The sequence below is a fragment of the Mauremys reevesii genome, unplaced genomic scaffold (genome assembly GCF_016161935.1).
Source record: "Mauremys reevesii isolate NIE-2019 unplaced genomic scaffold, ASM1616193v1 Contig21, whole genome shotgun sequence".
NCBI classification, from domain to species: domain Eukaryota; kingdom Metazoa; phylum Chordata; order Testudines; family Geoemydidae; genus Mauremys; species Mauremys reevesii.
The window spans coordinates 133,099-159,958 of NW_024100831.1; the positions used below are offsets into that span (position 1 = coordinate 133,099).

Consider the following 26,860-nt stretch of genomic DNA (forward strand, 5'->3'; position numbering starts at 1 on the left):
TGCTTGGCGCTCCGGCCCCTCACTGGCACCTCAGCGGGGGGAGGGGCGTGGGCAGTGCTCCTACCATGGGCTGAGCAGAGGGACCCTGCTTCCGGTTCTCACGCTGGTTGAGGGCGGCCATTCGGAGTCATGCAGCAGCTGCCCGAGAGAACCCGTCTGGGGAGGGGGCAGTTGCAGCCCGCCCCCTCCGCTCCGTACCCAGGCCCAGATGCTGAGGATAGGGCCAAGCAAACCAGAACCACCCCCCTCCCTCACATTTCTGGATTGTTTGGTCCCTTTCACCAGACCCCCAAACTCAGCTGGGCCTGACCAGACACAACCCCAGGGCAAGCCGGATGGGGGTGCCAGCCGGACCTGGCCCTGACAGTGACAGCAGAGAACTCCACCATCACCCCAATCCTACTGAGAGATACCCCCCTTCAACCATCCCTTCATCAGGTAGACAAACTGCCCCTGGCCCACCTCCTTTCCACCCATTCCCCACTCCTGAAAGCCTGTGTAGGGGAGCTCATTTCCCCTTGCAATGCTCTGAGTCCCCCAGGATGCAGCCAGACCATAGATGGGTACCCCTTGCCCAGCTTCTCCCATATGAGAGCCTAAGGGTTAATAGAGAGGAAGCTAATGAGGCTCCAAGTTGGACCGGCTGATCTCCACCCCGATTCTCAACGGTTCTGACCAAGAGAGCTTACTGGAAAACAACTCACCATCTTTGTTCATTTTAATGAAATATATAAAACACACAAAATGAAGAACCTAAACTACTACCAGCACCATCAGCTCGCTCTTGGGTACACAGTACAGGTCAGATCAGGAAATGAGTCAGTCAACAAGGATCCTGCTTTGGAACCAAATCATCAGAATAATACAGCAGAAAATCAACCCTTCGAAATCCGGAAACAGGAACCAAGGAGGCAGCTGTGCATTTAGTTATTCATCTCAGCTATTGAATTTCACTCAGGCAGTGTGATCTGCACTGAGCCGCTCGAATATTTCAATACTAACACCAATTGATTGTTCACATTTAAGCCACAACCTCAGAGCTTCCCTCTTCGATTTCATTAGTATGTGGCTAACCTTCTCCTGGTGGCTTCCAAAGATAAAAAACTGAATAGAGACAGACCTTACTACACAGAATTAATAGAGACAGACCTTACTACACAGAATTTTGATACCTGACAGCTGAGGTTGTTTGAACACTTTCACAGAATGAGGAGCACATATTCAATTGTTTTGATGGGCAATATTTTAGAGTTATTTAGATTTGGGAATTTTTTTCTATCTCCTTCCCTGCATGGATGTGACAGGTTTCATACACACAGGTACGTGCAGAGCCCCACTGCAGTACAATAGAAAGACTGGGATGACACCCAGTTTGTAAAAATCAAACAATAAGACATTGAAATTGACGTGATGGAAACTCTGCAGCTTTTTGGACTCCCATGGAGTAGGCGCTAAAGCTGCAGTCTAGGTGACGGGGTCACAGGCTCAGTACTCCACATTCATAAGCTTTCTCAGGTACGGGGAGAGAGGTCAAGGCTGACACAGCCTGTTGCTGATATTATGTCTTCCTTCCCCAGAGGGGATCAGTCAGTGTCCTGGAATGTCCATCTTAATTTGACAGGTTGAGGGTGCAAAAGGGCTTCTGGCCTTTACCTTGGTCTTTATGGTTGAGGATTCCAGCTCACCCCACATTACAGTCATTCCCCTGAAGTCTCCGGGCATATAAGGAGCGAAGGATGTTTTGTTTACAGACACTGTTGCCTGATCCATTTCAAGCGAGGCAAACTCTGGGTTATCAGCAGTTTGGAAAAGTCCCATTAAAGCCACCAGTATTCTTAAAATATCGGCTGTTGAGAACCACAAGCATTGTGGAGGTTTGAACCCCAAAGATCTCCAAAATGAACGAAATCCAAGGACTGTTAAGAAGTTACATTAGCCTTGCCTGGGGGTTAAAAGGCTGAACTGTGACAGTGGGCTTCCTTAAAAAAGGAAAAGGGGTCTCAGCTGCCATAAATATAATGGGTAGCCAAAATAAACAAAAAACCCGAACAAACTACCTATTGCCTCATGCATCCATTGTCATTCATAAAAAGAATCGCGGACATCTCCTGACAGACATCATACATCTTCACTTTGCAGAGACGAGAGGAACTCAGTGACCCATGCTGTCTAACTGGGTAAAAGGTTACAGAACTTGTCGCCTTATTAATTTTACTTTAGAGCTTGTCAGAAAAAATTCCATTTGAAATAGAAATAACTGTCTTCTAGACTGGGTCCGTATTCTCCTATACACTATTTCTCCTAGACATTCCGCCACCTCAGCCTTGGAGTGATGTTTTATGTCAGAACTCCCCAGTCCAAAGGGGATATGTGACATCAAATAAACTTGACAGGAATGGCCATCAGTTCGTATAGTACTAACAAAAAAAGGTGAACCAATGGAAGTCGCGGGCTTCCAATATAATTCAGGAAATCACTAAGCTAGGCTTTAAGCAATAATGAACTTCATGTTTAACTTCATTTTCGCTGGGAACGAGAACATAGTCAAAGATTATAAAATCTTATCATACCTGTTTGTTTCATTTTAAGCCCCATTTCCAGCAAGCGAGTACTGCGTAAATGTTGGCTACACCAGCCTAGGAGCTTTCCACATCTGTGAGTTCACTGATCTCTGGTTCTTCTGAAAGAAGTGTTGATGGAAGGGGGCTCACGCTTTGCATCATGAGAAAAAGGACCCCGGCTCTATATTCACTCCTGCCAATCGTTCATAGTAGCAGGAAGTGGAGGCGGAGTGGTACAACTACACCAGACACAAGAGCAAAACGAAGTGACAAGAGCAAGCACAGAATCAGGACTCAACATTTGTACTTCCAGCTTTCTGAAACTGGAGCCTGACACATTGAGTCCCTTCTCTGTTACTGTCATTCTAACAGAATGGAAGTCCTTGGTGCTCAATCAGGCTGGGGAAGGAAAGTCCCCTCTAAAGGCATCAACTATTTTTCACTTTGCATCATGGAACTCTGGATCCAAATAGTGAAGGACCTTCCAGTGTAGCCCTGGCATCCACTGGGGTGGAGTACATGCAGCGCTGTAGCCAGGGAGATACAACGCTGTATGTGCCTTGCCAGTGTGGACGGTGAGTGAGTTGCAGCGCTGTAAAGCCACCACCAGCGCTGCAGCTCTCCAGTGTAGCCAAGCCCTGGGACTGTAATCAGTGACACTGAGTGGTGTTAGAAACAAACAGTTTTACCTGGACCGTAGTTCACCACAGCTTCCTTCTCTGGGGCAACAATCAACTAGTGGGTGTCTGCTATATCAGCCTGAGTTCTTCCAAATCCTTGGCCTTGGTCACAGTATGTTTCCATTCCTCCGGAACACAGTCCTTTACCAAACCACCCAGCGTCTGAGCGGAGTTAGTGAGGAATGGCTGCTCCAAACATGCCCAATTTGTTTCTTTAATCTGGTGGCACAGGGTGTAAGTTAGGGACTAGAAACACTTCTGCCTCAGAATCCCTGTAAGCCACCAAAGGAGGGGAAACTTATTAAAAATAGATATTCTGCAGTTATCTCACTTTCAACACGGAGTTCATTTCAGTCCACATTTGAGCATCTATCACGGGCAAGTTCACAAATGTACTTGTTTTCTCCACATCAACTCAGACAGGGAAAGTGTTTCCCAAATAGCCCACATGCACCCAGTTACTTCACTTAGTTGCAATCGGGGGGTTGCTGTTGTTACCATTTCAGAGTGGATGGAGGCCTAAGCGCGCTCCTGTTTCCTTGGCAGCAGGCCCAATGGCTTGGAGCAGCCTCTCCTGGTGCGTGAACTGCACTAGAGCTTCTGCAATGTCATCATGCAGCGGTGGGGGGAAGGACAACAATAAATTAAGGAAGGACTCTTTTAGCCAACAGTCATTTCTCCCAAAGTCCTTGATAAATCCGAGCTACATCCCGGAGAACACAACTGATATTTGATTATGTGACCAAATGGTCTTCAGGAGACAGAGAGAAACACGGAGCGCTGTAAGTCACTTTCTCTTTCATGAAAAATGAAATTCCAGATCAGGTTACATCTGATGACTCAGAAATCAGGAAAGCAGATTCCCCCATTGCTTTCTCCTCTGATCCATTCAAACCTGCTTCAGCAACAGCACTTTGTTATCACGGAGTTGTTATTGGGAGGGGCGGGGGGGGAGAAGCATCATTGTAATAGGGAAAAATTCCAACCTTCTCATCTGCAAAGAATCCCAAATCAGCAGGAAAAAGTCCAGAAGTGGCTTCATCAATAGATAGCAACTGGGATTTAAACTCAGAATGATGTCACAGTGTTTGGGATCCACTGGAATTCCCCACCAGGTCTGGGACACTTCCATTGCCAGCACTAATGAGTCAGATTTAGGATCAACTTGATACTAATTGCAGAGACTTTCTGGGAGCTGGAGGGGTAGAATAGAGGTGGAGAAACTCCATTGTGCCTCACACAGATGCCAGCACTGCTGGAGTGAGAGGGCATACTGATGGTGATGGGGAAGGAGGGAATCCCTCCGACTCACCCCATTTCCTTCCGCCATCGCAGAGGCTGAAATGAAACATTTGTCCTACTCCTGCTTCTCCTCTTTGCTATATTGAAATGTATTGTCAATAAGGAAACTGATAAAAGTAAAAATATCTGCTGCCCAGCACAACCTGTACCAGCGCGAGCACAACTGGGAAGGAGACATTTTGTCAGCAAAGAGGGAACTTGGTGACTAACAATCTGTTCTGCTACTGGGGTGGCAGTATAAACGTGATGCTCAGGGATTGTCCAGACCAGGAAAATGGGTGTCCATTAGGACAGGCCAAAGGGGAAGATGCCAGCTAACCCCAACCCCTGTGCCTGGGCGATGTCAGCACTGCAAACAGAGCGGTGTGTTTACATCAGGATAGCTACCTCGAGCACGCCGACTCCAAGGGAAATCCTAGAGTAGAAGTCAAAGCCCAGGTCCATTCGCACTCAGTGAGGCTACTTGTGGTCACCCCAATTTCCCCCACCTGGGGCTGATGGAAACTCCTTGCTGGAAGGACACACACTCCAATGACTCACAGGAGCAAGGACCACGGGATTCACCTAGAGAAGGGCGACCTGTAAAAGGCACGAGTGGTCAACACACGAGGGGTCTGAGAGAACAGAGTGACACAAATGGTGCAAACAACCCAAAAGGTCACTATGTGGGAATTAGCAAATGTATTTTGTTTTTTTTTAATTTTTTCTCCGCCCTACACAGAGTTTCTATGCTGTCTCTCTCTCCTGTGAACACTCTGATGTCTTTTAAGGGGTGAGCTCCGGGTGAAACTTTTCCCGCACTCAGAGCATCTATAAGGTCTCTCTCCCGTGTGAATTCTCTGATGTACAATGAGGTCTGAGCTCACACTGAAGGCTTTCCCGCAATCACAGCACTGATAGGGTCTCTCTCCTGTATGCCTTGCCTGATGCGTAATTAGGGTTGATTTCTGTCTGAACAGTTTCCCACACTCACAGCACTCATAGGGGCGCTCTCCCGTGTGGATCCTCTGATGTGCATTAAGGGATGAACTCTGTGTGAAAGTTTTTCCACACTCAGAGCACTGATGAGGTATCTTTCCCATGTGGATATTCTGATGTTCAATAAGGTCTGACTTTACAGAGAAGCTTTCCCCACACTCACAACATTCGTAGGGTCTCTCCCCTGTGTGGATCCTCTGATGTTTATTAAGGGCTGAACTCTGAGTGAAGCTTTTCCCGCACTCACTGCATTTGTAGGGTTTCTCTCCTGTGTGCAATCTGTGATGTCGAATAAGGTGAAAGCTCTGACTGAAGCTTTTCCCACACTCACAGCACTCGTAGGTTCTCTCCCCTGTGTGGATCCTCTGATGTTTATTAAGGGCTGAGCTCTGAATGAAGCTTTTCCCACACTCACAGCATTTGTAGGGTTTCTCTCCTGTGTGGATCTTCTGATGTATAAGAAGACCTGAGCTCCGAGTGAACTTTTTCCCACACTCACTACATTTATAGGGTCGCTCTCCTGTGTGGATCCTCTGATGATTAATAAGGTCTGACCTGTCGGTAAAGCTTTTCCCACACTCACAGCATTCATAAGGTTTCTCTCCTGTGTGGATCCTCTGATGTTTAACAAGACCTGAGCTCTGAGTGAACTTTTTCCCACACTCACTACATGTATACGGTCGTTCTCCTGTGTGGATCCTCTGATGGTTAATAAGGGTGGAGCTCAGAGTGAAGGTTTTCCCGCACTCACTGCATTCATGGGGTTTCTCTCCTGTGTGGATCCTGTGATGTCGAATAAGGTGAATGCTCTGACTGAAGGTTTTCCCACACACATTGCATCCATAGGGCCTCTCTCCAGTGTGGATTCTCTTATGTTTTAAAAGGCCTGAGTGGCTACTGAAATGCTTTCCACACTCAGCGCATGTGTTTTTTCTCTCTCCTGTAGGTATTCTTGGCTGGGCTGTGGTTTCCAGGAGGTCCTGGTGAGTTCCCTGACAACTAATGGAGTTACCCACTTTTTCCGCTGGCTGGTTTCTCTGCTCCCTCTCTAGTCTGTGCTGACTCTCACAGGCTTTCCCCTGCACACGACGCCTGGACACATTCCCTCTGGAGCCGTGCGATAATCCCCCATGTGGTGCCACTTGCTCAGAATCTTCCTGCTGAGGATTCTGCTTCTTCTCCTCACTCACCATCCCAGCACCTGCTGGGACAGAGAGAGAAACCTCAGACACAGGGATGTAAAAGGGGGAAACAAACCAAAATTACAGCTGGAGAGACAGAAAAGAAACCTAGTAGCTGAATTCTCCAAAACTCTTCCCTATGAGGAGGGGAACAATTCTGCCTCCACATCCCCTCAGGGAGGGAGCTCCGCCAGGTGTCAGTCAGGATGCGCAGGAAGCCATGAGCGACAGCTGCCCTGAGGATACAAGGCCTCCTGGGGACACTCCTGAAACCCGAGAGCTCACAAGGCTTTTAGGGACTCCCAGCTGTTTCCTTCAGGCACTGAGAGCTTTGAGTTGGTTTAATGATCCCTCACCTGCACAGGCACCTCTCGGGATCTCTCCTTCCTCACAGCCCTGGAGATCCGGGACCCACGGCTCCTCCCCTCGTTCCAGCTGGGAGATCACATCAGGTTTGGAAACTGGACACCCTGCTCAGGGGAAAGAAAACAAGGGAGATCAGGGGAATTCATGGGACATTTCTATTACTTTAAGCCCAGCCCATTTTACAGCAGTGAAATCCTGGGGGCAGCTCCCCAGATGCAGGAGACTCTGCGTATGAGGGATTTAACTATCCCCATCTCTGCTGGGAACACACACAGCCAGACACTGCTCAGCAAAGGGGCTCCTCAAACACAGAGACAGGAACTCCGTGTTCCAGGAAGGTAAGGCTCCAGCCAGAGGGGAAGTTACACTGGACCTGCTTCTTCACCCCAGAGAGAACGGGAGAGTTGTAGGAAAGCCGGGACCAGTGAGCATGGACTGGTGGGATTCAGCGCAGTGAGGAATAGGCGGGACGGGGGTGTCATTGAATGTCGTATCTCAGGGCTTGTCTACACTTGAGACACTACAACTCTACTGCTGTAGGGAGCTGGTGTAGACACTGGGCTTTCCTGTCAGTGTAGGTCATCCACTTCCCCCAGAGGCAATGGCTAGGTCAACAGGAATATTTTTTGGTTAAAGACCAACTATTCTAACTACCCTAAATTCCACAGGTTTTTTCGAAATGTCTTGAAATTTGCTGGGCAAATTTTTCATGGGCATTCAGGGAAGAGTTTGTGGTCCAAATATGGGGTGATTTGTAAAGGATCCTAAGACAGAGCCCCCACACATAAGGTGGCTTTTTAAACAATCATCTTGCTCTTGTAACATTTGCTTGCACACAGCTGGGGCTGAAACTATGGCTCTGATTTCCCCCCGACGGAGCTCAGTCACTTGGCATTCATCTCAGTTAGTAGGTGCCCCCTCCCCCCCCCCGTTTCTTTGGTCTGGCTCGAGGATTGGCTGTTGCTTTGGGTTGGCTGTGGTCATTGAAGCTGAGCTACACCCATGAATGTGAGATTGAGCCCCACATCTGCTACCTTTCAGACAACGCATGTTGTCCTTTTTTCTTGCATTCAGCAGACGTTCACCTTGGAAGTTTTGCCCTCTGATTACAAAATATTTGGGTTCAGAGTCACATTTTAAAGTGATCTAAAATCCACACAGTCTTCCCGGTCTACACTTAAAAGTTTTGCTAGCATAGCTCTGTCAGATGGGGGTGTGAAAAATCACACCGCTAACTATCGTAGCTAGGTCAGGAAAAGCTCTAAGGTAGATACAGTTATACTGGCAAAAAATCCACTAAAAATCAAGGTAAATAAATACCCATGAACTACATTCATGCCGTTAACACTGCCCAGTGCTGCCTCGTGTCTCCCAGCATGTGGATGGGAGCTAAACTTAAACCTCTGAAAACTAGGAAATTATAAGTTTAAATACATGCCACACCTGCAACACAACCTTAACTCTGCCCTTCCTTAACCCTTGAGTTGGCACTAAGCATAGGAAATAGTGCAGTAAGGCTGTTGTAAAGGTTTACAAACTATGAACGTAAGAGGCATCTTCTCCATCTCAGGAAGTCTCCAGGTCAAGACTGGCTGCCTTTCTGGAAGATGGTTTGTTCAAACACAAGGTGTTCAGCTCAATACAGCAGTAGCTGGATGAAATTCTATAACCTGTCTTATACAGGATGGATGAATAGTCCTTTCTGGCCACAAAATCTATGACTCTACAATAGACACGAGGAAGGACTGAGAGAACGTCACTGTTTCTGTTGTGTTCCACAGATGGGAAACCCAGCATTTATCTGCATGCCCCCCAGCTGTGTCCGAACGGTGTGAGGATCAATGGGAGCAGCTCGGTAGAGCTGTGACTATGGTAGGAAGAGAAGTGCCTATTAACACCTAGTCTGCCTCATCTCAGCACCGGGTGTTGTCGGTTGTGTCACTGAAGGTGCACAAGGGTGTGTTGTTGTCACGGAGACTGTTAGCAGCCTGGTGGCGCACATGCTAGTAGACTCCAGGGTTGATCAAAGACAAAGTGAAGGCCATGACGCAGAAGGAACACTCAGGGGGAGGGTAAGGGAGTGTGTAGCATGGAGGCGTGGCCTGCCTCAGCCCTAGACCTGGGAGGACCACAACCCACCCCTTGGGCTGCAGAACAGGAAAGCCACGACCCCCCCCGCCAGAAGCGCATCCTGCGGCTTACGTGCGCTGGAGCTGCCGAGGGAGATGGATGCTTCCCCTGCCGCTGCCGGAGCACGAGACCATGGAGGAACTCCCAGCTCTGCTGCCTGAGGACTGGCCTGAGCTCCCAGAGCCACCGGCTGGCCAAGGTGCTCAGGAGCGGCTGGGGCTACGGCTCACCACCCATCCCAGGGGGACAAGGACACGTGCAGCACAGAGGTCCCAAACCCAGAGAAGGTAGCAAGTAGCCCATGGAAACCAGATGAGTCTGGTTGGGCCTTGGCCGGATACTAGGCTGGCGTGTGACAGGCAGATCCCTGCTGATCCTGTGGTGGACCACTCCGCCACTGTCATGGCCCTGGGCTGGGACCTGGTGGAGTAGGGTGAGCTCGGGTCCCCCTACCTCCTGCCAGCCCACCCCTGGGGTGACAGCCTCCCTGCATTAGGCCAGGCCTAACCCCTGCCAGAGCCCCTAACTGCCTGATGCCCTGCCCTGACGAAGGGCCTGGGCTTCCAGACTATGTTACTCTGCCCTGACCATAGGCGCCCATTGACCAAGTTGTCAGGGGGTGCTTGACCCCCACTCCGCCTCAGGCCCTGCCCCTACTCCACCCCTTCCTCCAAGCGCCCACCTGCCCTGCCTCTTCGCACCACTGTCCCGCCCTCCTGCCCGCCGCAGGACAGCTGATCGCTGGCAGGTGGGAGGGAGGTGCTGATCCACAGGGGTTGCAGTGTGTGCAGAGTCAGCCCCTAACCGCTGGTGCCCTGCCCTGCCTGCAGGCCGGATTCACAGACTCACTCTTGCCCAGCCAGAGCCAGCAGACTGAGCTCTAAAGACAGCTCATTTCCCCGCTAACTGAATGCAGTGCTAAGGGCTCTGCGTGGCCTCCCTGAGGGCTGGACCCAGAGGGACGGCCCCGCAGGATTACAGAGCGGAATTATCTCGCACGTCCGAGCTGGTTTGTATGGAGCAGGCTCAGTGTTTGTGACACGGCCAGGGGTCGTCACACCGAACCCAAATCCAGACTTTCCCTTAGCAAAGAGAAGATGTCAGACGTCGCGCTGTGCTGCCCCTGTGCGCTGTTCCCAGAGTGGTGGCAGGGGAGGGCAGAGCGCCAGCGTGTGTCACGGGCGCGTTGGGGTGTTGCTCATAGGTGCCGACTCCGTGGGCATGCCGGGGCTGGAGCATCCGGGGCAAAACGAGTGGGTGCTCAGCATCCACCAGGATAATCAGCTGTGGCGGCCACAAATCAGCCCTTGCGAATGGGGGCCCCCTCAGCCTGTCCCAGCATTAACTGTTTCCAACCAATCCATTTGGTGGGCGGGGGAGCGAGCCTGCCCACGCCAGCTGTTCACCCACCGCCCATGGAGCCAGCAGTGTGTGGCTGTAATTCCTAGCCCGGCTCCTACTGCAGGTAAAGGTGGTCCCTTTCCAGGGCATCATTTGGGAAGGGCAGAGGGGCTTCTGCTCCTCCCTGAGTTTCCTAGCACAGCCAGAAAATGAACTGCTGCTCCCCATCCCCTCTGTCACTGGAGGATCCAGAAGCCCTTAGCTACGAGCGGAGCTAGAAGTTGCTTTGGCTGATAGGGCTGTTGCAGAGATCAGCAGCTGGGAAATGTAAATTCCCCCTTGTGCCGGCTGCTGCTGCTCCGTGGCTGGGAGCCAGAGGGGAGAGCTGTATCGTTCTCTCCACTCCCACCCCTTTGCACACAGAGGGTCTTTAATGAGGTTCTCAAATGCCCCCTCCGGCTGAGAGCCTGTGCCACTTCGAAATCCCCCTGCCAGCCCCCGCAGCCAGCAGCCGCGCTAGCAGCCTGGGGACCAGAGGGGCACTCAAAGCACCGTCTGTGGGAAATAGCTCCTTGTCACCCAGCTGATAGGATGAGTCAGGGGGAGCAGGTTCTGGCAAGCCTTGGCCAAGAGAAGGGACCTGATGATGCTGATCTCCTAAAGTCTCTCCCACAACACTGGTCAGTTTTATTTTCAGTGTAAGAGTTTATTTCAGTTCTATTTAGTCTATAATAGTCTAATTCAGTCGTATTTTGGTGAAATAGTTATTTCAGTTGTTCCCAGTGGAAATCAGAGGAAGTTATTGTACAGAGCTCTGCTTCGCAATCCCCAAATAACAATGTTTGCTTTCTTCAATTGGTCTCTGGATTCTGGGGATATTTTTTTAAACAATTCCTGGAGTGCTCTTAGTTCTATCTGTTTTTACAGCCTTAGAACAGATCGCTTTACTAGCTTCCATAATATTTGAGTGTGCCCTTGAAATGACATTGTTCAGAGGGCAAATCTTCTTAACATTTAAGATGTACCGTGTCATATTGTAGTTTCATTGAGGCACGGTTAAGACTCATCCAGTTGGGTCACTGGAGATACATACTCAGGATTTCTATATCACATTACAAACTGAACAGTTTCCAGAGGCTAAAACAGGCTTTTAGATCAGTCATTTGTAAATAAAAGTTCAATTTTTTAAATTTGTTTTTATGTTTTGAATCTTTACTATACCTTGAACTGAAGTGTGTTTTCATTTGTGCTGGCGAAATATCAAATGCAGTGTATAAACAGATTGCAGTGTTTAAGAGTTGATTTCTACTTCCTGAGTAACTAATAGGAAAAGGCAGCACTGCCACTGGAGAAAGGTGATAACATTTGTATATTCTGGAAATACACCTTCAGGTGTCTTAGAGCTGATGGGAAACAAACAAAAGGAAGTATTTCTATACACAGCGCACAGTCAGCCTGTGGAACTCCTTGCCAGGGGGTGCTGTGAATGCCAAAACCTGGATACCTCCATTGCCTGCATCACCACACAGGCATGAATGGATTTAGCCTAGGAGGCAGGGTCAGAATGAGCCCCATTGGGCAGGTGGGATGTAGGGCACCCAGAGGTGACGTGACTTTCTCAAGGCTAAGCAGGGAATCTGTGGCAAAGCAGAGAATCAAACCCAGAACATCTGAGCCCGATGCCTGTGCCTTAACCACTAGGCCACCCTTCCTACCCTGAGGCGGGAAAACATCCTGGGCCGCTTTGAGTGTGTGGGTGTGGGTGGGTGCTAGACAGAGCCACCAGGAGGGGGGAGCAGAGAGAAATGGAGTTGGGGTGGGGGCTCAGTGTCGGGGCCTTAGGGGAAGGGATGGGACCAGCTTGGGGCACCAGCTGGCAAAACCAAGGCATGCAATGCTGAAAGAGGGCAGAGCAGAGATTGCATTCTGGGGATGATGTGAATCTAAACTCTGCATATCTCCCCTTCTAAGAACCGAGGGGACAGGAACCCTTACCCAGCGAGGTCACGTTTTCATAGTTCTCCTGCATGACGTCTCTGTAGAGGGCTCTCTGAGCAGGATCCAGCAGAGCCCCCTGCCCTGCGGTGAAATACACGGCCACCTCCTCGAAGGTCACTGGCCCCTGAAAGAGCAAGAGCCCCCCACTCAGTGCCTGCTGCCCCTGCCACAGCCCCACTATTCATGGGGAGAGGAGCCAATCAAATGGAAGCTCTGAGTAGCTCACAGTCACCACGGTCCCACCCCCACCCCACTCAGAGCATCCAGGAGACACCAGGGGGAGGGGACAAAGCGAGAGCCCCTTGTCTCTCTCAGCAGTTCCATCACACACTTACTAGCCAGAGACTGATACAGGAGGTGGAGCCCTAGCAAGGGCCAGGGAGAGCTCCCTGGTAGGGAGCCCAACACCCTCCTCATTGTGAGGAGCTGGATACGAAGGGCCAAGTCATCTCCCCTAAGCCTCGCTGCTGAGTGCCACCTTCACATCTCCCAGCAGCCGCTGGTTAGTCGGGTCAGGCTCCAGCACTGGGAGTCTGGCCCGTTTTCCTAGCCCCACCTTGGTGGGTCATGTCCTCTTCTATAAATCAGGGCATTTCACCTCCAGACCTCACGCTCTGATCCTAGACTCTAAGCCACATATCAAACAAGTCCCAGCAGGTTTGCCACCCCCTGGCCTCCTCCCTTTCTCCACCCTGTGAATTTCCTGCCTGTTTGAACCTCCAAACCAGACCCAAACCTTCCCACCACCTGTGTATTGCTGCCTCCTCCCGCCTGCAGGAACCCACCAGCCACCCCCAAATAATCCCTACCTGAACTGGCTCCGCCGTAGCCATTTCTCTGCCCTGTGCCATGGGAGGACGGGAGGAGCTGGAGTGAAATGTGGAGTTGTTCTGCAGCCTGGCAGGGCAAGAAGGGAAATGGGGGAGGTCTCAGAACAGGCTTCAGTTAATTTCACACCACAATTCCCCCGATTCTTTCCCAGCAGACAGACACCCTAGATTCTGCCATGCTGGGAAAACGTTTGATCTCTTTATTCCTCCTGCCAGGCTGAGCCCACAGAGACATTCTAAAGTCTCCCAGTAACAGTCTCTGAACAACATGCAAGGGGACAGCAGAACAATGGGGCTGGGCAGACTCCATGGGGGACCTGTTCCGTCCTTCCCCTCCTGTGCCCTGTTGCTAGCAGGGAACGGCCACCCCATCCCCGAGGCAGCCGCGTCTCAGGGCTCCCCCAACAGCCCCCAGTGACCCCCGATCCCTTTTGGAGAATGACTCGCGGCAAGAATTTCCCACCCAAACAAGGACAAATCGCTGCTGATAATATGGCGGGAAACCGCCCCAAATCAGAGACTTTAAATGGCCATTTGAGACCTTTGGAAAAAATAGGGTGAAAATCAGAGACCAGAGAGTTAATTTTAGGAAAAACAGGGGACTCTGCCTGGACTGTATATCCAGCCGTGACAGCGAGCGAGAAGAGGGGGCGCACCAGCGAGAATCTGTACCAGGATGTGAGGGGAAGGGGCACAGACAGGGGAAGGATGAAATTAACTCCCCCCACAGACGCTTCCCCCCTCGACTGCGCGGACAGTTCAACCCTCACCTGCCCCACTGACCTCCCCCCCCTGCAACTCCGGCTCCCCCCCCCCGGGGCCCGGTCTCTGCCCCCCCCCCGGCTCCCAGCTGCGCCCTTTGCAGAGTCCCTTTCCCCGGGGTCTCCCCCCGGCCCCAGGGGTCACCCCGTGTCCGACCTCTGGGTCCGTTCGCCCCAGTTCCCGCCCCACCGCTCCCGCGCCAGGCCGGCCCCTTCCTGTGTGTGCTGCAGACACCGGCCGGGCTGCAGCCAGCGCCTGCCCCGGGATCGCGGGGGGGAGACGGAGCCTCCCGGGCAGGGGGGCGGGACCCGCGGGACCCACAGCTCCCTGCCCCCCCGGCTCCCAGCTCCGCCGGGGCCGCTCCCAGCTGCGCCCTTGGCAGAGTCCCGCTCCCGGGTCTCTCGCTCCCTCGGGCGGGGCCCGGCTGGAGACCCCCCCCCCCCGGGCTCCCCCCGCACACACCCGGGAGCCGCAGCAGCTTCCCGGCCGGATCCCGGCTCGCAGCGGCGGCGGCGGCAGCAGCAGCGTCTGGTCCGTGCCAGGCCCGGGTTCCCCGGGATCGCGCAGCGCCGGGCCCCGCTCGGGGTGGGGGCAGCACACCCGCTCCCTCCCCCCCTCCCGCTGCGGGCCGGGGAGCTGAGACCCCACGGGGCCCTGGGAGCTGTAGTTCCTCGGCCGCTCCCTGCCTACGGGGCCGGCCGGCCCTGGCGCAGGGCAGGAACTACATTTCCCAGCATGCCCCTGGGCGCCGGGAGGGAGGGGAAGCGGAGCCCCCATGCGCCCAGCTGGCTGAGCGGGGGTGGCAGCGGGAGCCCCAGGGCAGGGCGGCCCCGGCCCCGGCCCCGGCCCCGGCCCCGCTGGCGCCAGCAGAGCTCTGCCCCGGCCTGGCTGTCACCGCGCCTGGCAGCCCGCACAGACGCCTCTCTAGCGGAAGCCCGGCAAGGGAGGTAACTGGCTCCCGCCAGAAGCCAGGGCGGGGAGGCTCTGCTGGGCCTGGGGGGCTTTAGGGGCAGTGCCAGGCACGCGGGAGGGTTTCCAGGGTCGAGCCCTGGCCGCAGACATGGGCTTGTCCTGTCCAGATGTAGCCAATATTCAGGAATCCAGCACCTGCCTCTCAGATTTGAACTCACTCAGAATTCAGCAGTGCTCAAGCTCAGTTTGGGCCGCTGTTACTTCATTTCTCCCAAATCAAATATGCTGATGCACTGTAACATGCTGCAGGAAAAGCAGATAAAATTGAGCAGCAAATGCTGGCATCTCCCCCGTGCGAACTAGGCCTGGAATTGCTACTTTCAACAGCCATTACCAGTCTTTTTAGTTTGTTTAAAAGGAAAACAGTAATATTGCATTGGGAGCCCCCTCTCACCCCATGGGCTGGGGGAGCTGCCATTGTATCTCTCCCCATCCCCCACCTGCCGCTCGGCTCTGCCCTCCCCAGCCCGTCTCTGCTTGCTCCATATTCTCCCCACATCCCCCCTTTTCATCCCTTTATCCGACACTCAGAGCTTCCCTCTAGTCCAGCTCTGCTCCCCTGAGCCCCAGAATTCTCCCCCTGCCCCCCGATACCTGTGTGTTCCCCCAGCCTCCCTCCAGCGCCCCACATCCCCCTGGCCCCCTCCTGCACCCTCCCACATCCCTGTTCCCAATTCCTGCCACATCCCCCTTCCCCCTCCTGTCCCCTTCCATATCCCATTCACCCTCCTCCTCCCACATCCCTGGTCACCCCCCAATGCCCACTGCTTCAGAGCCCCCTGCTCAGCCCCTCTTCTGGCTCCCCCCCCCCCCCCAGCTCTCCACACTTCGCTGCCCCCCCCGCTGCAAACCCTGGGAGCTGTAGCAGGTTCCCTCTGCCCCAGGCCGGGACTCGCAGCCTGCCCTGCTGGGAGCAGCGTGGGGCCCCCTCACAGGCTGCACTGAGAACAGCTCCTGGGGGGGGGGGGCAGGTCTCCCCTTCTCCCCACATGGGGCACTGCTGGGGGGCTGGGCTGGGGTCTCTGCCCGGGGAGAATCTCTCGGGTGGGGGCAGAGGGAATGTGCCTCTCCGCCCGCAGCCAGGGCTCGGGGGGCCCCAGTGGCAGCAGCCGAGACCCCAGGGGGCTGGCGAGGCAGCACCCTCATTCAGTCCTCCGGCTGGGCTGGGCCCCGGGCTCGCTCTGCCCGGCACCCTCTGGGCCCTGGCAAGCTGGAGTCCCTGGGTCTCTTTTCCCCACAGCACGTCACTGTCTGAGCCCTGGGCTGAGCTGCAGGGTCGCTCCCCTACTTCAGGCCATGGAGCGGCCAGTGCTCTGCCTCCAGCTTCCTCTGGTGTTAGCTGTAGGGTTAAATCAACCCGCCACTGGCTGTAGGAAAAACCCTCCAGTTCTCCCTCTTCCCCCCAGGGCTCCCTGCTGCTCCCCCTGCCAGTGTCACTTTGCCTGCACAATTTGCTCTGGAAGCTGTTACTACCGTCTGTGTGTCCCTCCTTTGCAGCCCTGTCACAATTCGCTGCGTCTGCCTTTCCCCACCCTACAGCCCCAGGGCAGTAAGTTGTGATGGATGGAGAGATTCCCGCCACCGTTTGGTACTCTCACCTTTCCCCGCTTTCTGCTCCCGGCGGGGTTACAGACTGGGATGGGTGGGGTTCGTCTAGCATCGTTTTCCCACCTCGGCCTCTCGCCATCCTTTGGTCCAGGGCTGGTAAATTCTGATGGCTGGGGACATTCCCAACACAATGACCTTTCCCCGTTCTCTACCTTCCCCTAGCTCCTAGACCAGGGGTAGAGAGTTGTGATCGATTGGGGATATTGAAGCCTATAGGGCTAGCCTGCTTACTTGCCTATATATCTTTTCTCATGGGTTTGACTATTTGTTTTATTATAACAGGTTATAATATGTTTAGAGATTTATATTAGAGTGTTTTTGGCCGTAACGTAAGGGACCTACAGGCCACATCCTGTATGTTGTTCTAAGGCAAAGTTAGTGTACATGTGTTGAGGGCCTTTCACCTAGAGAGGTGGTGATGAGTAAAAGCATAAGGTCCATATATGGTTGCAACCTTTAACAGAGCTAGATAAAGGATGTGTTGAAGCAGAGTGGTCTGGGGGGCTACCTCAGTGCATACCCTCTTTGAACTGACCAGGTTCGCCTCAACTTGGAGAGGAACCGAAATGACCAGGTAGGGCAGAAATCAGAGAATGAGCTAATGCCATTAATATGTGGGTTTATGTTATCAGACACACCAGCCTATGGAGTGGGGGCACCCCAGCATTTCTGTGGGAGAGGAAACGAAGTTTGGAAAAGAAGGAGGGCTCAGGTGTTCATGCTCTGTGGCAAGAGGGACCCACCATGCCTAAGAGGCTTCTTCGTTTTTTGTTTATTGCCCTTTGGTTCATTAGTCCATTAGTTCTGAATTGTAAGTTTTAAGTCAGTCAGTTCAGTAAAATTCTGAAGTTATCTTGGCCAGTCTTCTCCAGCTCTCGCGTCACCTAAGCTCTGTCCTTCCCACTCGAGAGCTGAGGGACCTGGACTCTCTTGGCATGCCAGAGGCGAGGCTGGTCCTTGGTCTCTGACCTCCAGGTTATAACCAGGGCTGCTGGGGGTGGGGCAAAGGGGGGCAACTGCCCAGGGGCCTGGGTGACTTAGAAGAGCCCAGGTCTGCCAGGGTAGCAGCAGCTGGGGGCTCCCTGCTGCTTTTAAAGAACAGTAGTGGTGCCCCTGGCAGCCCGGGGCTCCTGGATGCTTTTAAATCGCTGGCCAGGCCAGCAGCTGTATGGGGCACCCAGCACTGCTGATAGGGGGAGGGGAGCAAAAGGGGGGCTACAGGCTAGTCCCTGCAGCCCCGCCCCTTCTACCTGAGGTCCCGCCCCTTCTGCAGGCCAAAAGCCATCCCTCCCCCCCCCCCCTTTGCCAAGGGGCCGGGCAATTCCGGTTATAATGCAAGACTGTGAGTATATTAATCAAAAGCTTGATAGTGCATCATATCACTTATATCTCTAGACCAACGTTGTTGCCTTTGTAACTCTGATCATTTTACCACTTGGTTGCTGTTTGGTTACTATTCCATTGATCTCTGGAAAAGTCTCTAAGGCTACATTTGTCTCAGTGCGAGTGTCCTTGTCGTACATCCCGAGGGTCCTCGCAAACTCTGTGTAGCCTGATTCTGGGACAAGAAACTTCTTATCCTCTGATCTGATCAATTGGCAAACCTATAACCCATATTATCTAGCTCAGAATATTAACCTCCTAAAATCAGGCAACTGTGTCCTGTCATAATTTGCTACCTCTCTCTGCCCATCAGTGCAGTGTTGCCAATTTGGGGAGACCAAAAATCGTGAGTCAAACCCCCCAAAATCATGAGATTGGCCCAGAAATCATGAGACTTTAATAAAAGTTTATACTGAGTTTGTAGGTCAGTCTTGTTTAAACTCCCCTCCCCTGCCCATCAGAGCTCAGGGTGTGCGATGTGAGACCCACTCCCTCACATACAGGAGAAGGTGATTTTGGTCCCTGCTGCGGGAGCTCTCGGCCCCACAAGTGTCTGTCTCCTGCCCAGCAATTAATCCTGTTGCCCCAACCCCCCATCAGTTCTGTCCCCACCCAACCCCTCAATTCACCCCCCCAATTCAATCCCCCAGTCGCCATCACCACCACCCCATCACTCCAGTCCCCCCACCGCAGTCAGTGCACCCTCCCAGCACTCACCCCATCTGCTCAGAACCCACTGTCAATGCAGCCCCCATCCCACCCCATCAGCCCCCACCTGCCTCAGTTCAGCCCCCTGCAGCCCCCAGCCTCATCTCTGCTCCTTAGGGTTCTTCACCCTTCCCAGGAAGGTGGAGGGGGGGGCTGCACTGGGGTCCCTTCTCCCATGTCCCAGGACAGCAGGGGACCGGCCACCTGGGCCTGGCAGCTGGAGCCCTGTCACGTCTGGGGCAGCTGACAGGATTGCAAAGTAACACTTAAGCCTCACTTTTAGAACTCTGCACTGTCAGGATTTTTTTTGCAGTAGATTAAATTGCTTGTTTGAGGATTGTCCCCTCCCCCTTCTCCCTCTCTCTCAGCTGAAGGCACCCCCCCCCCCCCCCTAGCTTTGTTTCCCTGCTGTGTAAGAGGTTTCTCATTGTCTTTCCAAGTGCTGTGCAGGAACTGCCTCATGGAGGAAGCACATTCCTTTGTGTAGGGCAGGTCTCTCCTGTTTGGCTGGAAACCCATTTTAAGAATCCTGTGGCACCTTATAGACTAACAGATGTTTAGTCTATAAGGTGCCACAGGATTCTTTGCTGCTTCTACAGAACCAGACTAACACGGCTACCCCTCTGATACATTTTAAGAATGTGCCTCAGGTGGAAAAAAAATCCTGCCATTGAGAGTTCTACCAGGAGATCTCTGAGGAAGGCTTCATTTGACTCAGAAATTGTGACTCTTGGGATCAGTTCACGACAGCTGGCATGTCTGCTCTGCCCAGTCTGGCCTGCATCCAGGACGTGGCAGAGCCTTGAACTGAAGAAGGATTTTATCTTTCATGGGACATCTAAGTGTTGTTATTTCCAGGTCTGCAGGTCACAGCTCAGCCCTGATGTGACGAAGTGCGGGGTGGGGTTCTTGGTTTTTCTGTGTTTCCCAGTGGGTTGCATGCAGAGGGGGTGGGACTTGGTGTCCCCAGGTGGTTTAACGAGGGGAGGGGAGAGGGAGTTTGTTGGGACACAGGACCGGAGAGGGAACTTGAGGATGGAGATCCCAGCGACTGATGACCCGGAGACCCAGCTCAGGAGTCACAGCCGGTTCTGGCCAGTGGGAGGACAATGGGCTGCAGGGAGAGGACCCCGGTGACCTGACCAGCCGGTTCCAGCCAGAGGAGGGCGGAGAGGAGAGGAGACCCAGGCCTTCCTGTTTACAACCCTGTTTACCTGGAGAGAAGACAATGGACAGAGGGGGCTTGGGGCCGGGGATATCGAATGCCCAGCTGGGAAGCAGGGGGGCTCTGGGCTGGAGAGGGGGAGCAGGCAGAGCCCACCTGGATGCAGGGAGACTGGGATGTGCTGGGCTGAGGGAGGCCAGGCCTGAGGCCCTGAGAGTTTCCGGTGCTGGGTTCAACTCTCAATAAACCCTCCTGTTTTATGCTGGCTGAGAGTCACTCCGGGCTAGAGAACAGGGGGCATCAACCCCTTCGGAGGTGGAGGCCCGGGGGGGGGTCCAGAGCGCGTGGACTCCCTGAGGGGGCCCACGGCAGAGACACACGTGCTAAGGCTCAGAGAGGTGGAGGGGCCTGACCCCGAGAGAGAGTGGACCCCCGAGAAGGGCTGTCTCACTGAAAGGGGCACCCCCCACGGACCGCACGGGGCCACACCGCTGTCAGGACACACACAAGGTGTGGTGGTAGTTGTGTATCCTACTTGTTTGTTTCAGTCTATAAATGTTGGGGCACTTTGCCTTAATTCTTTGTTGAGCCGAGGGGGCAGTGGACTGAGCCGTTCCTGGCAGCGTTACTAAGGCGAGGACGTTCCAGGCTTCAGCACTCAGCAACGCTGGGTAGTGCGGTGGATGTCTCTGAACCAGCTATCTGCGCTGAGCTGGGCAGCACCCCGAAAGAACACATATGGGGCAATGCTGGGGGGGGGGGCTGTAGCCACCCCAACATTTGCCTCAACCCCCCACAGCCACCCCTCTAAGCACAAAGGTCAAAGCAGCCGCTGCTTTCCGGCCCCCCAGCTCTGAAGGCAGAGTGGAGAGTGGGGGCTGCGGGCGGTGGGTATGGGGCTGGAACGTACCACCTACTTCAGCACCCCACCCCCACCCCGGGGCTGGGGAGCTCCTGAGAGCGTGGCAAGACTCCCACGTGGCACAGCCTAGCAGGGACGGGAGCTCCTGGTCCGGCCTCCAATCACAGCCCCAGGTGCGCTCTGCACAGGCCAAACAGACCAGCAGGTGCCCATGTAAACACCCTTCCCAAGTGCAGTCGGGAGAGGCGGGATTCCCTGGCACACCAGTCAGGTGTGGTGGGCAAGTGGGAGCCCCAGGCAGGCAGCGGCGAGGGCTCAGGGGTTCTCTTTGGAGCAGTTGGCTGCATTGAGTCTCCATGAAGGTGTGTGGGGGGGGTCCCCACCTCGGCTCTCGGGGCCACAGCTGGAGATACCTGCCCTGACAGGTGCTGGGGGGAGGGGTTATGGGGGGTCGCAGGGGCTGTAGAAGCTGTGTGAGTCGGGGGGGGGTTGGATACGTTGGGTGCGTGTGCAGGGGGGTAGGCTGGGCGCCTGTGGGGGCCCATGGGCTGGGATGTGCGGGGTTCTGTTCGGGGCAGAGGGGAGGGGACAGGGAGCGGCTGGGTTGACGAAGGGACCTGGGGTGCCGGGGGGGGGGCTGGAGTGCTGAGGGGTGTGAATGGAACTGGGGTTCTTGTGGGGATGGGGGTTACACAGAGGTGGGGGTGGGGCTACACAGAGCTCTGGGTTCTGGTGGGTGTGCCTTTGGGGTGTATGGGGTGGGAGTGGGGCTGTGTGGAGGGCTGGGTCCTGCTGGGGGTGTATAGGGTGTGAGTGGGGCTGTGTGGAGGGCTGGGTCCTGCTGGGGGTGTGCGGGGTGTATAGGGTGTGAGTGGGGCTGTGTGGAGGGCTGGGTCCTGCTGGGGGCGTATGGGGTGTATAGAGTGGGACTGTGTGGAGGGCTGAGTCCTGCTGGGGGTGTGCGGGGTGGATGGTTTTGGGTGGTGAGATGTGATTGGGTGGCTTGGGGGCATATTTTGGGGTCAGACACCTGGTCCCTAGGCCCAGGCTGGCTTGTCCCCTCTGCCACTGCCCCATTCTCCGTTGGGGGCAGCGTGTGCTTGGCAGCGGGGGCCTCAGCACCCCTGCTCCATGTGGGATACGGGCTGGGCTGCCCGGGCTTCCCTCCCTGCACTGAGCCCTGTAAAGATGGCACAGGTGGTGGTGGCTCTCTGGTCGCTGCTGGGGACCGAAGGGGGCAGCCATGCCAGGCCTGGCTCTGACAGCCCCATCCCCACTCTCCCCTAGGCAAGAACCTGTCCAGGCGTGGGGACGCAAAGCAGAGCCAGCGGCTCCAGGGAGCACCAAAGGGGGGGCCCAGCCATTGAATGTTTAAGGAATTACAGTAACACCTGCCTGGAGCGACCACTCAGTGCCCTCCCTGCTGCACTGCTGGGGGGGCAGCACGGTGCTCTGGCATTTGGGGAAGCTACGCTCCCCGAGGCCTGACCGTGGCTCTGCCTGGGTCCCTGCCCAGCCTCCTCTCCTGAGCCCCCCCCCCCCCACATTCCCTTCCCCCACCACGGCCCTTGGGTCAGCCCAAGGCCCCTCCCCCCCTCAGCCCCAAGCCCCCCCCCCCCCCCATGGACCTGCAACCCCTTCCTTGAGACACTACTGCTCGCAGGCCACTGAATGACAAGCCCTGTCTGAGACACCCCCCACCTGCTCCTTGCTGAGTTCCTCCACCCCCCTCCCCTGCCCGCTTGGGTGCTCTGAGTCCTGACTCCCTCCTTTCCTCCACTCCCCTCCCCTGCCCACTTCCTGAGTCCCTCCTTTCCTCCACCCCCCGGCCTGCTGCTCACTGACTCCCTCCTTTCCTCCACCCCCAGCCCCGCAAGGTCCCTGCTGCTCACACTCTGCCCCTCCCCCGCCCACTCTGGAACTTGAGCAAGTACAAACACTTGGGGGGAGCATTCGCTGCCCCCCCAGGTACCCCGAACTGTGGCTGCTGCTTACCGGGAACACTGCGTTTGAATCACTGCAAACCTGGCTGCAAGGAGAGAGACACTGCGTCTGCCGGGTTCCTGTACCCTAACCATGCCTTGTAATAGTCCCGTCTCAGTGACCGATTTTCCGGCCATGGGCAGGTTTTGGCTGCTCAGCTAAAGGAGAGGCGTGAGGGGCCGGGGGAACAGGCAGAGAGGAGCGAGCAGGGGCCAGGAGGGCCTTGGGGGAGAGGCAAAGGGAGGACAGGGCCCAGGGCAAGAAGCCGAGAGGGAGCAGGGCCTCCAGGTGGAGCGCGGCCAGAGCACGGGTGGGGCCACGGTCCAGGTGCTGGTGCCTTCCAACACCAGCCCGTCGAAGGCAGCAGGCGGGCGGGTCTCCGGAGAGGGGTGCGCCCCAGCCAGCGTTTCCTGCCACCCACGCCTGCGTCGCCTCACCTTCCCTCCAGTGCACCCGCTGCCCCACATCCCCGTCCCAGCCTGCCCCTGCACCCCCCGGGGCGGGTTACTGCACGGGCCGACGGGATCTGTGCCACGGGGGGCCCCGCCGGAGCGCTGGCTCTCTGCCCCGCCCCTGCTGCTCCTTCCCCATCACCCCTCAGCCCTGCACCCCCTCTTCCTTCTGCGGTCCCACGCCAGGCCGGGAGACTGACAGAGCCTGGGTGGAGAACGAGTGTATTCCTCCGCCCCTCCCGCGCGAGCCGGCCGAGCCCCCTCCCCAAGCGGCGCCCCTTTCCCCAGCCCGCACGCAGCACCGGCCGAGCCCCTCTCCCTACCCCCGCGGGCCGGCCGAGCCCCCTCCCTTCCCCTCTCCCCGTGCGGAGCCGGCCGAGCCCCCCTCCCTTCCCCTCTCCCCGTGCGGAGCCGGCCGAGCCCCCTCCCTTCCCCTCTCCCCCCGCGGGCCGGTCGAGCCCCTCCCCCAAGCGGCGCCCCTTTCCCCCAGCCCGCACGCAGCACCGTCCGAGCCCCTCTCCCTACCCCCGTGCGGAGCCGGCCGAGCCCCCTCCCTTCTCCCTTCCCCTCCCCGCGCGGAGCCGGCCGAGCCCCCCTCCCTTCCCCTCTCCCTACCCCGCGGAGCCGGCCGAGCCCCTCCCTTCCCCACGCGGAGCCGGCCGAGCCCCTCCCTTCCCCCCGCGGAGCCGGCCGAGCCCCCTCCTTCCCCCATCCCCAGCGCGGAGCCGGCCGAGCCCCCTCCTTCCCCTCTCCCCCGCATGGAGCCGGCCGAGCCCCTCTCCCTCCCCAGCCCCGCGCGAGCCGGCCGAGCCCCCTCCCTTCCCCACCCCGCATGGAGCCGGCCGAGCCCCCTTTCCTCCCCAGCCCCCAACGCAGAGCCGGCCGAGGCATCTCCCTTCCCCTCGCGCAGAGCTGGCCGAGCCCCTCACCCTGCCCCCATCCCCCCATGTGGAGCTGGCTGAGCCCCTTCTCCCTCCCCACCCCCATGTGGAGCTGGCCGAGCCCCTCTCCTCCCCCAGCCCCCGCTGAGCTGGCTGAGCCCCTCTCCCCCATCCCCTCGCGCAGAGCTGGCCGAGCCCCTCACCCTGCCCCCCATCCCCCCCACATGGAGCTGGCTGAGCCCCTTCTCCCTTCCTTTCCTCAGCCCCCCCAGGCCCCCAGCAGACCCTCCCCCCCAACCCCTTTTTTGGCAAAACGGGGCATTCATAAAGTTTTCCCAAGGCCAAAGCAGGCTGGATGGTCACCCGAGGCCAGGGGCCCCAGACTTTTTTGGTTGTGCTCTTTCTGGTCTGCACCCCACCCTGGGAGCCATGGCCAGAGCCAGGGGCTGTGGTGAGTCCAGAGGTGGCAGTCAGGGGCCAGGAGTGGGGCTGCATTGGGAGTGGGGCCAGAGGTGCAGCTGGGGCACCCCACAGTTTGGGCATCACTGCCCTAGACTGTGGTAAAAGCCACCCAGGGAGCCCAGGCAGCTATGGGGAGCCCATGGGCCTCCCCCTGTCCTGGGTGGGGGACGGGTGCCCGAGAAGAGCTGCTGCCCCATATCCCTGCCCCCCAGGGTGCGCCCCCCAGGGCAGATGAAGGGTCCAGCACAGTGTCCTGGTCTCCCTGAGCAGTTCTTACCACGGTTGGTCAGGCCAGCGCGTTGGGGAAAGGGGAGAAGAAGGGGGTGTGGGGAGATGGGGGGACAATGTTCTTTGTGCCCAGGGTCCCAGTAAATGTTAATCCACCCTGGGGGGGGGGGAATCTCTTTTACCTTCTCTCCAAGTGGTGCCCTCCCTGGGAGCAGGGGCTGGGAAGGGGGACCCTGGCTGGGCTGGGGGCTCTGCCCTGGGGGACGCTCCTGGGGAGCAGTGGGATGGGCCCGGCTGGAGATTCCCCGCTCCCGGCTGCAGCCAGGGCTTCGGGTCCCCAGCAGCTGCCAGGGCTCAGGGATCTTGCAAGGAACATGGGCTCCCCACAGCGACTGCCCCAGCCAGGGCCCCATACACGCCCCCCACCCCTACTAGGGCCACCATGCACCTGCCCCCAGACTCCCAATGCCCAGCTAGACCCGCTCATGTAGTCCCCCAAGTGCTCTGTTCTGTCCAGTCCCGTCCCCCCCACCAGGGCCCCACACACCCCAGTCTTCATTAGATCAAGATTCTGCCCCCACCCCCTTTCAGACTCTCCCTCCAAAACAGCATCCTTGCCCCCCCCTCGGATTTTCTCCATCACATTTCCCAGGGGGCAGGAACCCCTCATTCTGCCTCCATTGCCCCACGCACACACTCTGGGGTCCCTATCGGGTGTGCTGCAGCCGCCCAACCAGTCTGTGTTCCCGCTGCCCCTCACAGCCCTCCACCCCCCGGCCCTGGTGCAGGGCACGACCCCCAGCGATGCACCACAGCCGCAGGTCCCTACCTGCAGCTGCTGAGAATTCAAGTCCAGAAGGGTCTTAGCCAGGCAGGCAAGTGTGAGTTACGTGCGGAGGGGGCGGGGCCTGGGGGAAGAGGCAGAGCGGTGATAGGATGGGGTGGAGTGAGGGCGGGGTCTGGGGGAAGAGGCGGAGTGAGGGAGGGGCCTGGGGGAGAGGAGGAGTGAGGGCGGGGCCTGGGGGAAGAGGCGGAGTGAGGGCGGGGCCTGGGGGAGAGGAGGAGTGCGGGCGGGGCCTGGGGGAAGAGGCAGAGTGAGGGCAGGGCTTGAGGGAAGAGGCGGAGCGGTGGAGGGACGAGGCGGAGTGAGGGCGGGGCCTGGGGGAAGAGGCGGAGAAGTGGAGGGATCAGGCAGAGTGAGGGCGGGGCCTGGGGGAAGAGGCGGAGTGAGGGCGGGGCTTGGGGGAAGAGGCGGAGTGAGGCGGGGCCTGGGGGAAGAGGCGGAGCAGTGGAGGGATGAGGCGGAGTGAGGCGGGGCCTGGGGAAGAGGCAGAGTGAGGCAGGGCTTGAGGAAGAGGCGGAGCGGTGGAGGGACGAGGCGGAGTGAGGCGGGGCCTGGGGAAGAGGCGGAGTGAGGCGGAGCCTCAGGGGAGAGGAGGAGTGAGGGCGGGGCCTGGGGAAGAGGCGGAGCAGTGGAGGGACGAGGCGGAGTGAGGGCGGGGCCTGGGGGAAGAGGCGGAGCAGGGGAAGAAAGAGGCGGAGTGAGGGCGGGGCCTGGGGGAAGAGGCGGAGTGAGGGCAGGGCTTGAGGAAAGAGGTGGAACGGTGGAGGGACGAGGCGGAGTGAGGGCGGGGCCTGGGAAGAGGCGGAGTGAGGCGGAGCCTCAGGGGAGAGGCGGAGTGAGGCGGGGCCTGGGGAAGAGGCAGAGCGGTGATAGGATGGGGCGAAGTGAGGCGGGGCCTGGGGATGAGGCGGAGTGAGGGCGGGGCCTGGGGGAAGAGGCGGAGCAGTGGAGGGATGAGGCGGAGTGAGGGCGGGGCCTGGGGGAAGAGGCGGAGTGAGGGCGGGGCCTGGGGAGAGGCGGAGCAGTGGGGGGACGAGGCAGACTGAGGGCGGAGCCTCAGGGGAAGAGGCGGAGTGAGGGTGGGGCCTGAGGGAAGAGGCGGAGTGAGGGCGGGGCCTGGGGGAAGAGGCGGAGCAGTGGAGGGATGGGGCGGAGTGAGGGCGGGGCCTGAGGGAAGAGGCGG

General features: G+C 56.9%; 1 protein-coding gene across 1 annotated transcript in view; it reads right to left on the bottom strand.

Annotated features, from left to right (window-relative positions):
• Positions 1 to 726: 726 nt before the first annotated feature.
• The window catches only part of LOC120393495 (zinc finger protein 420-like), a 38,437-nt gene continuing 12,303 nt past the window's right edge, over positions 727 to 26,860 (bottom strand). Inside the window, exons 4-7 of the mRNA XM_039518084.1 lie at positions 14,592 to 14,833; positions 12,535 to 12,586; positions 7,059 to 7,172; positions 727 to 6,725 (exon numbers count right to left, since the gene is read on the bottom strand). Coding sequence (XP_039374018.1) covers positions 5,257 to 6,725; positions 7,059 to 7,172; positions 12,535 to 12,586; positions 14,592 to 14,833 — 1,877 coding nt within the window. The 3' untranslated portion in view covers positions 727 to 5,256. The remainder of the gene's footprint in view (positions 6,726 to 7,058; positions 7,173 to 12,534; positions 12,587 to 14,591; positions 14,834 to 26,860) is intronic.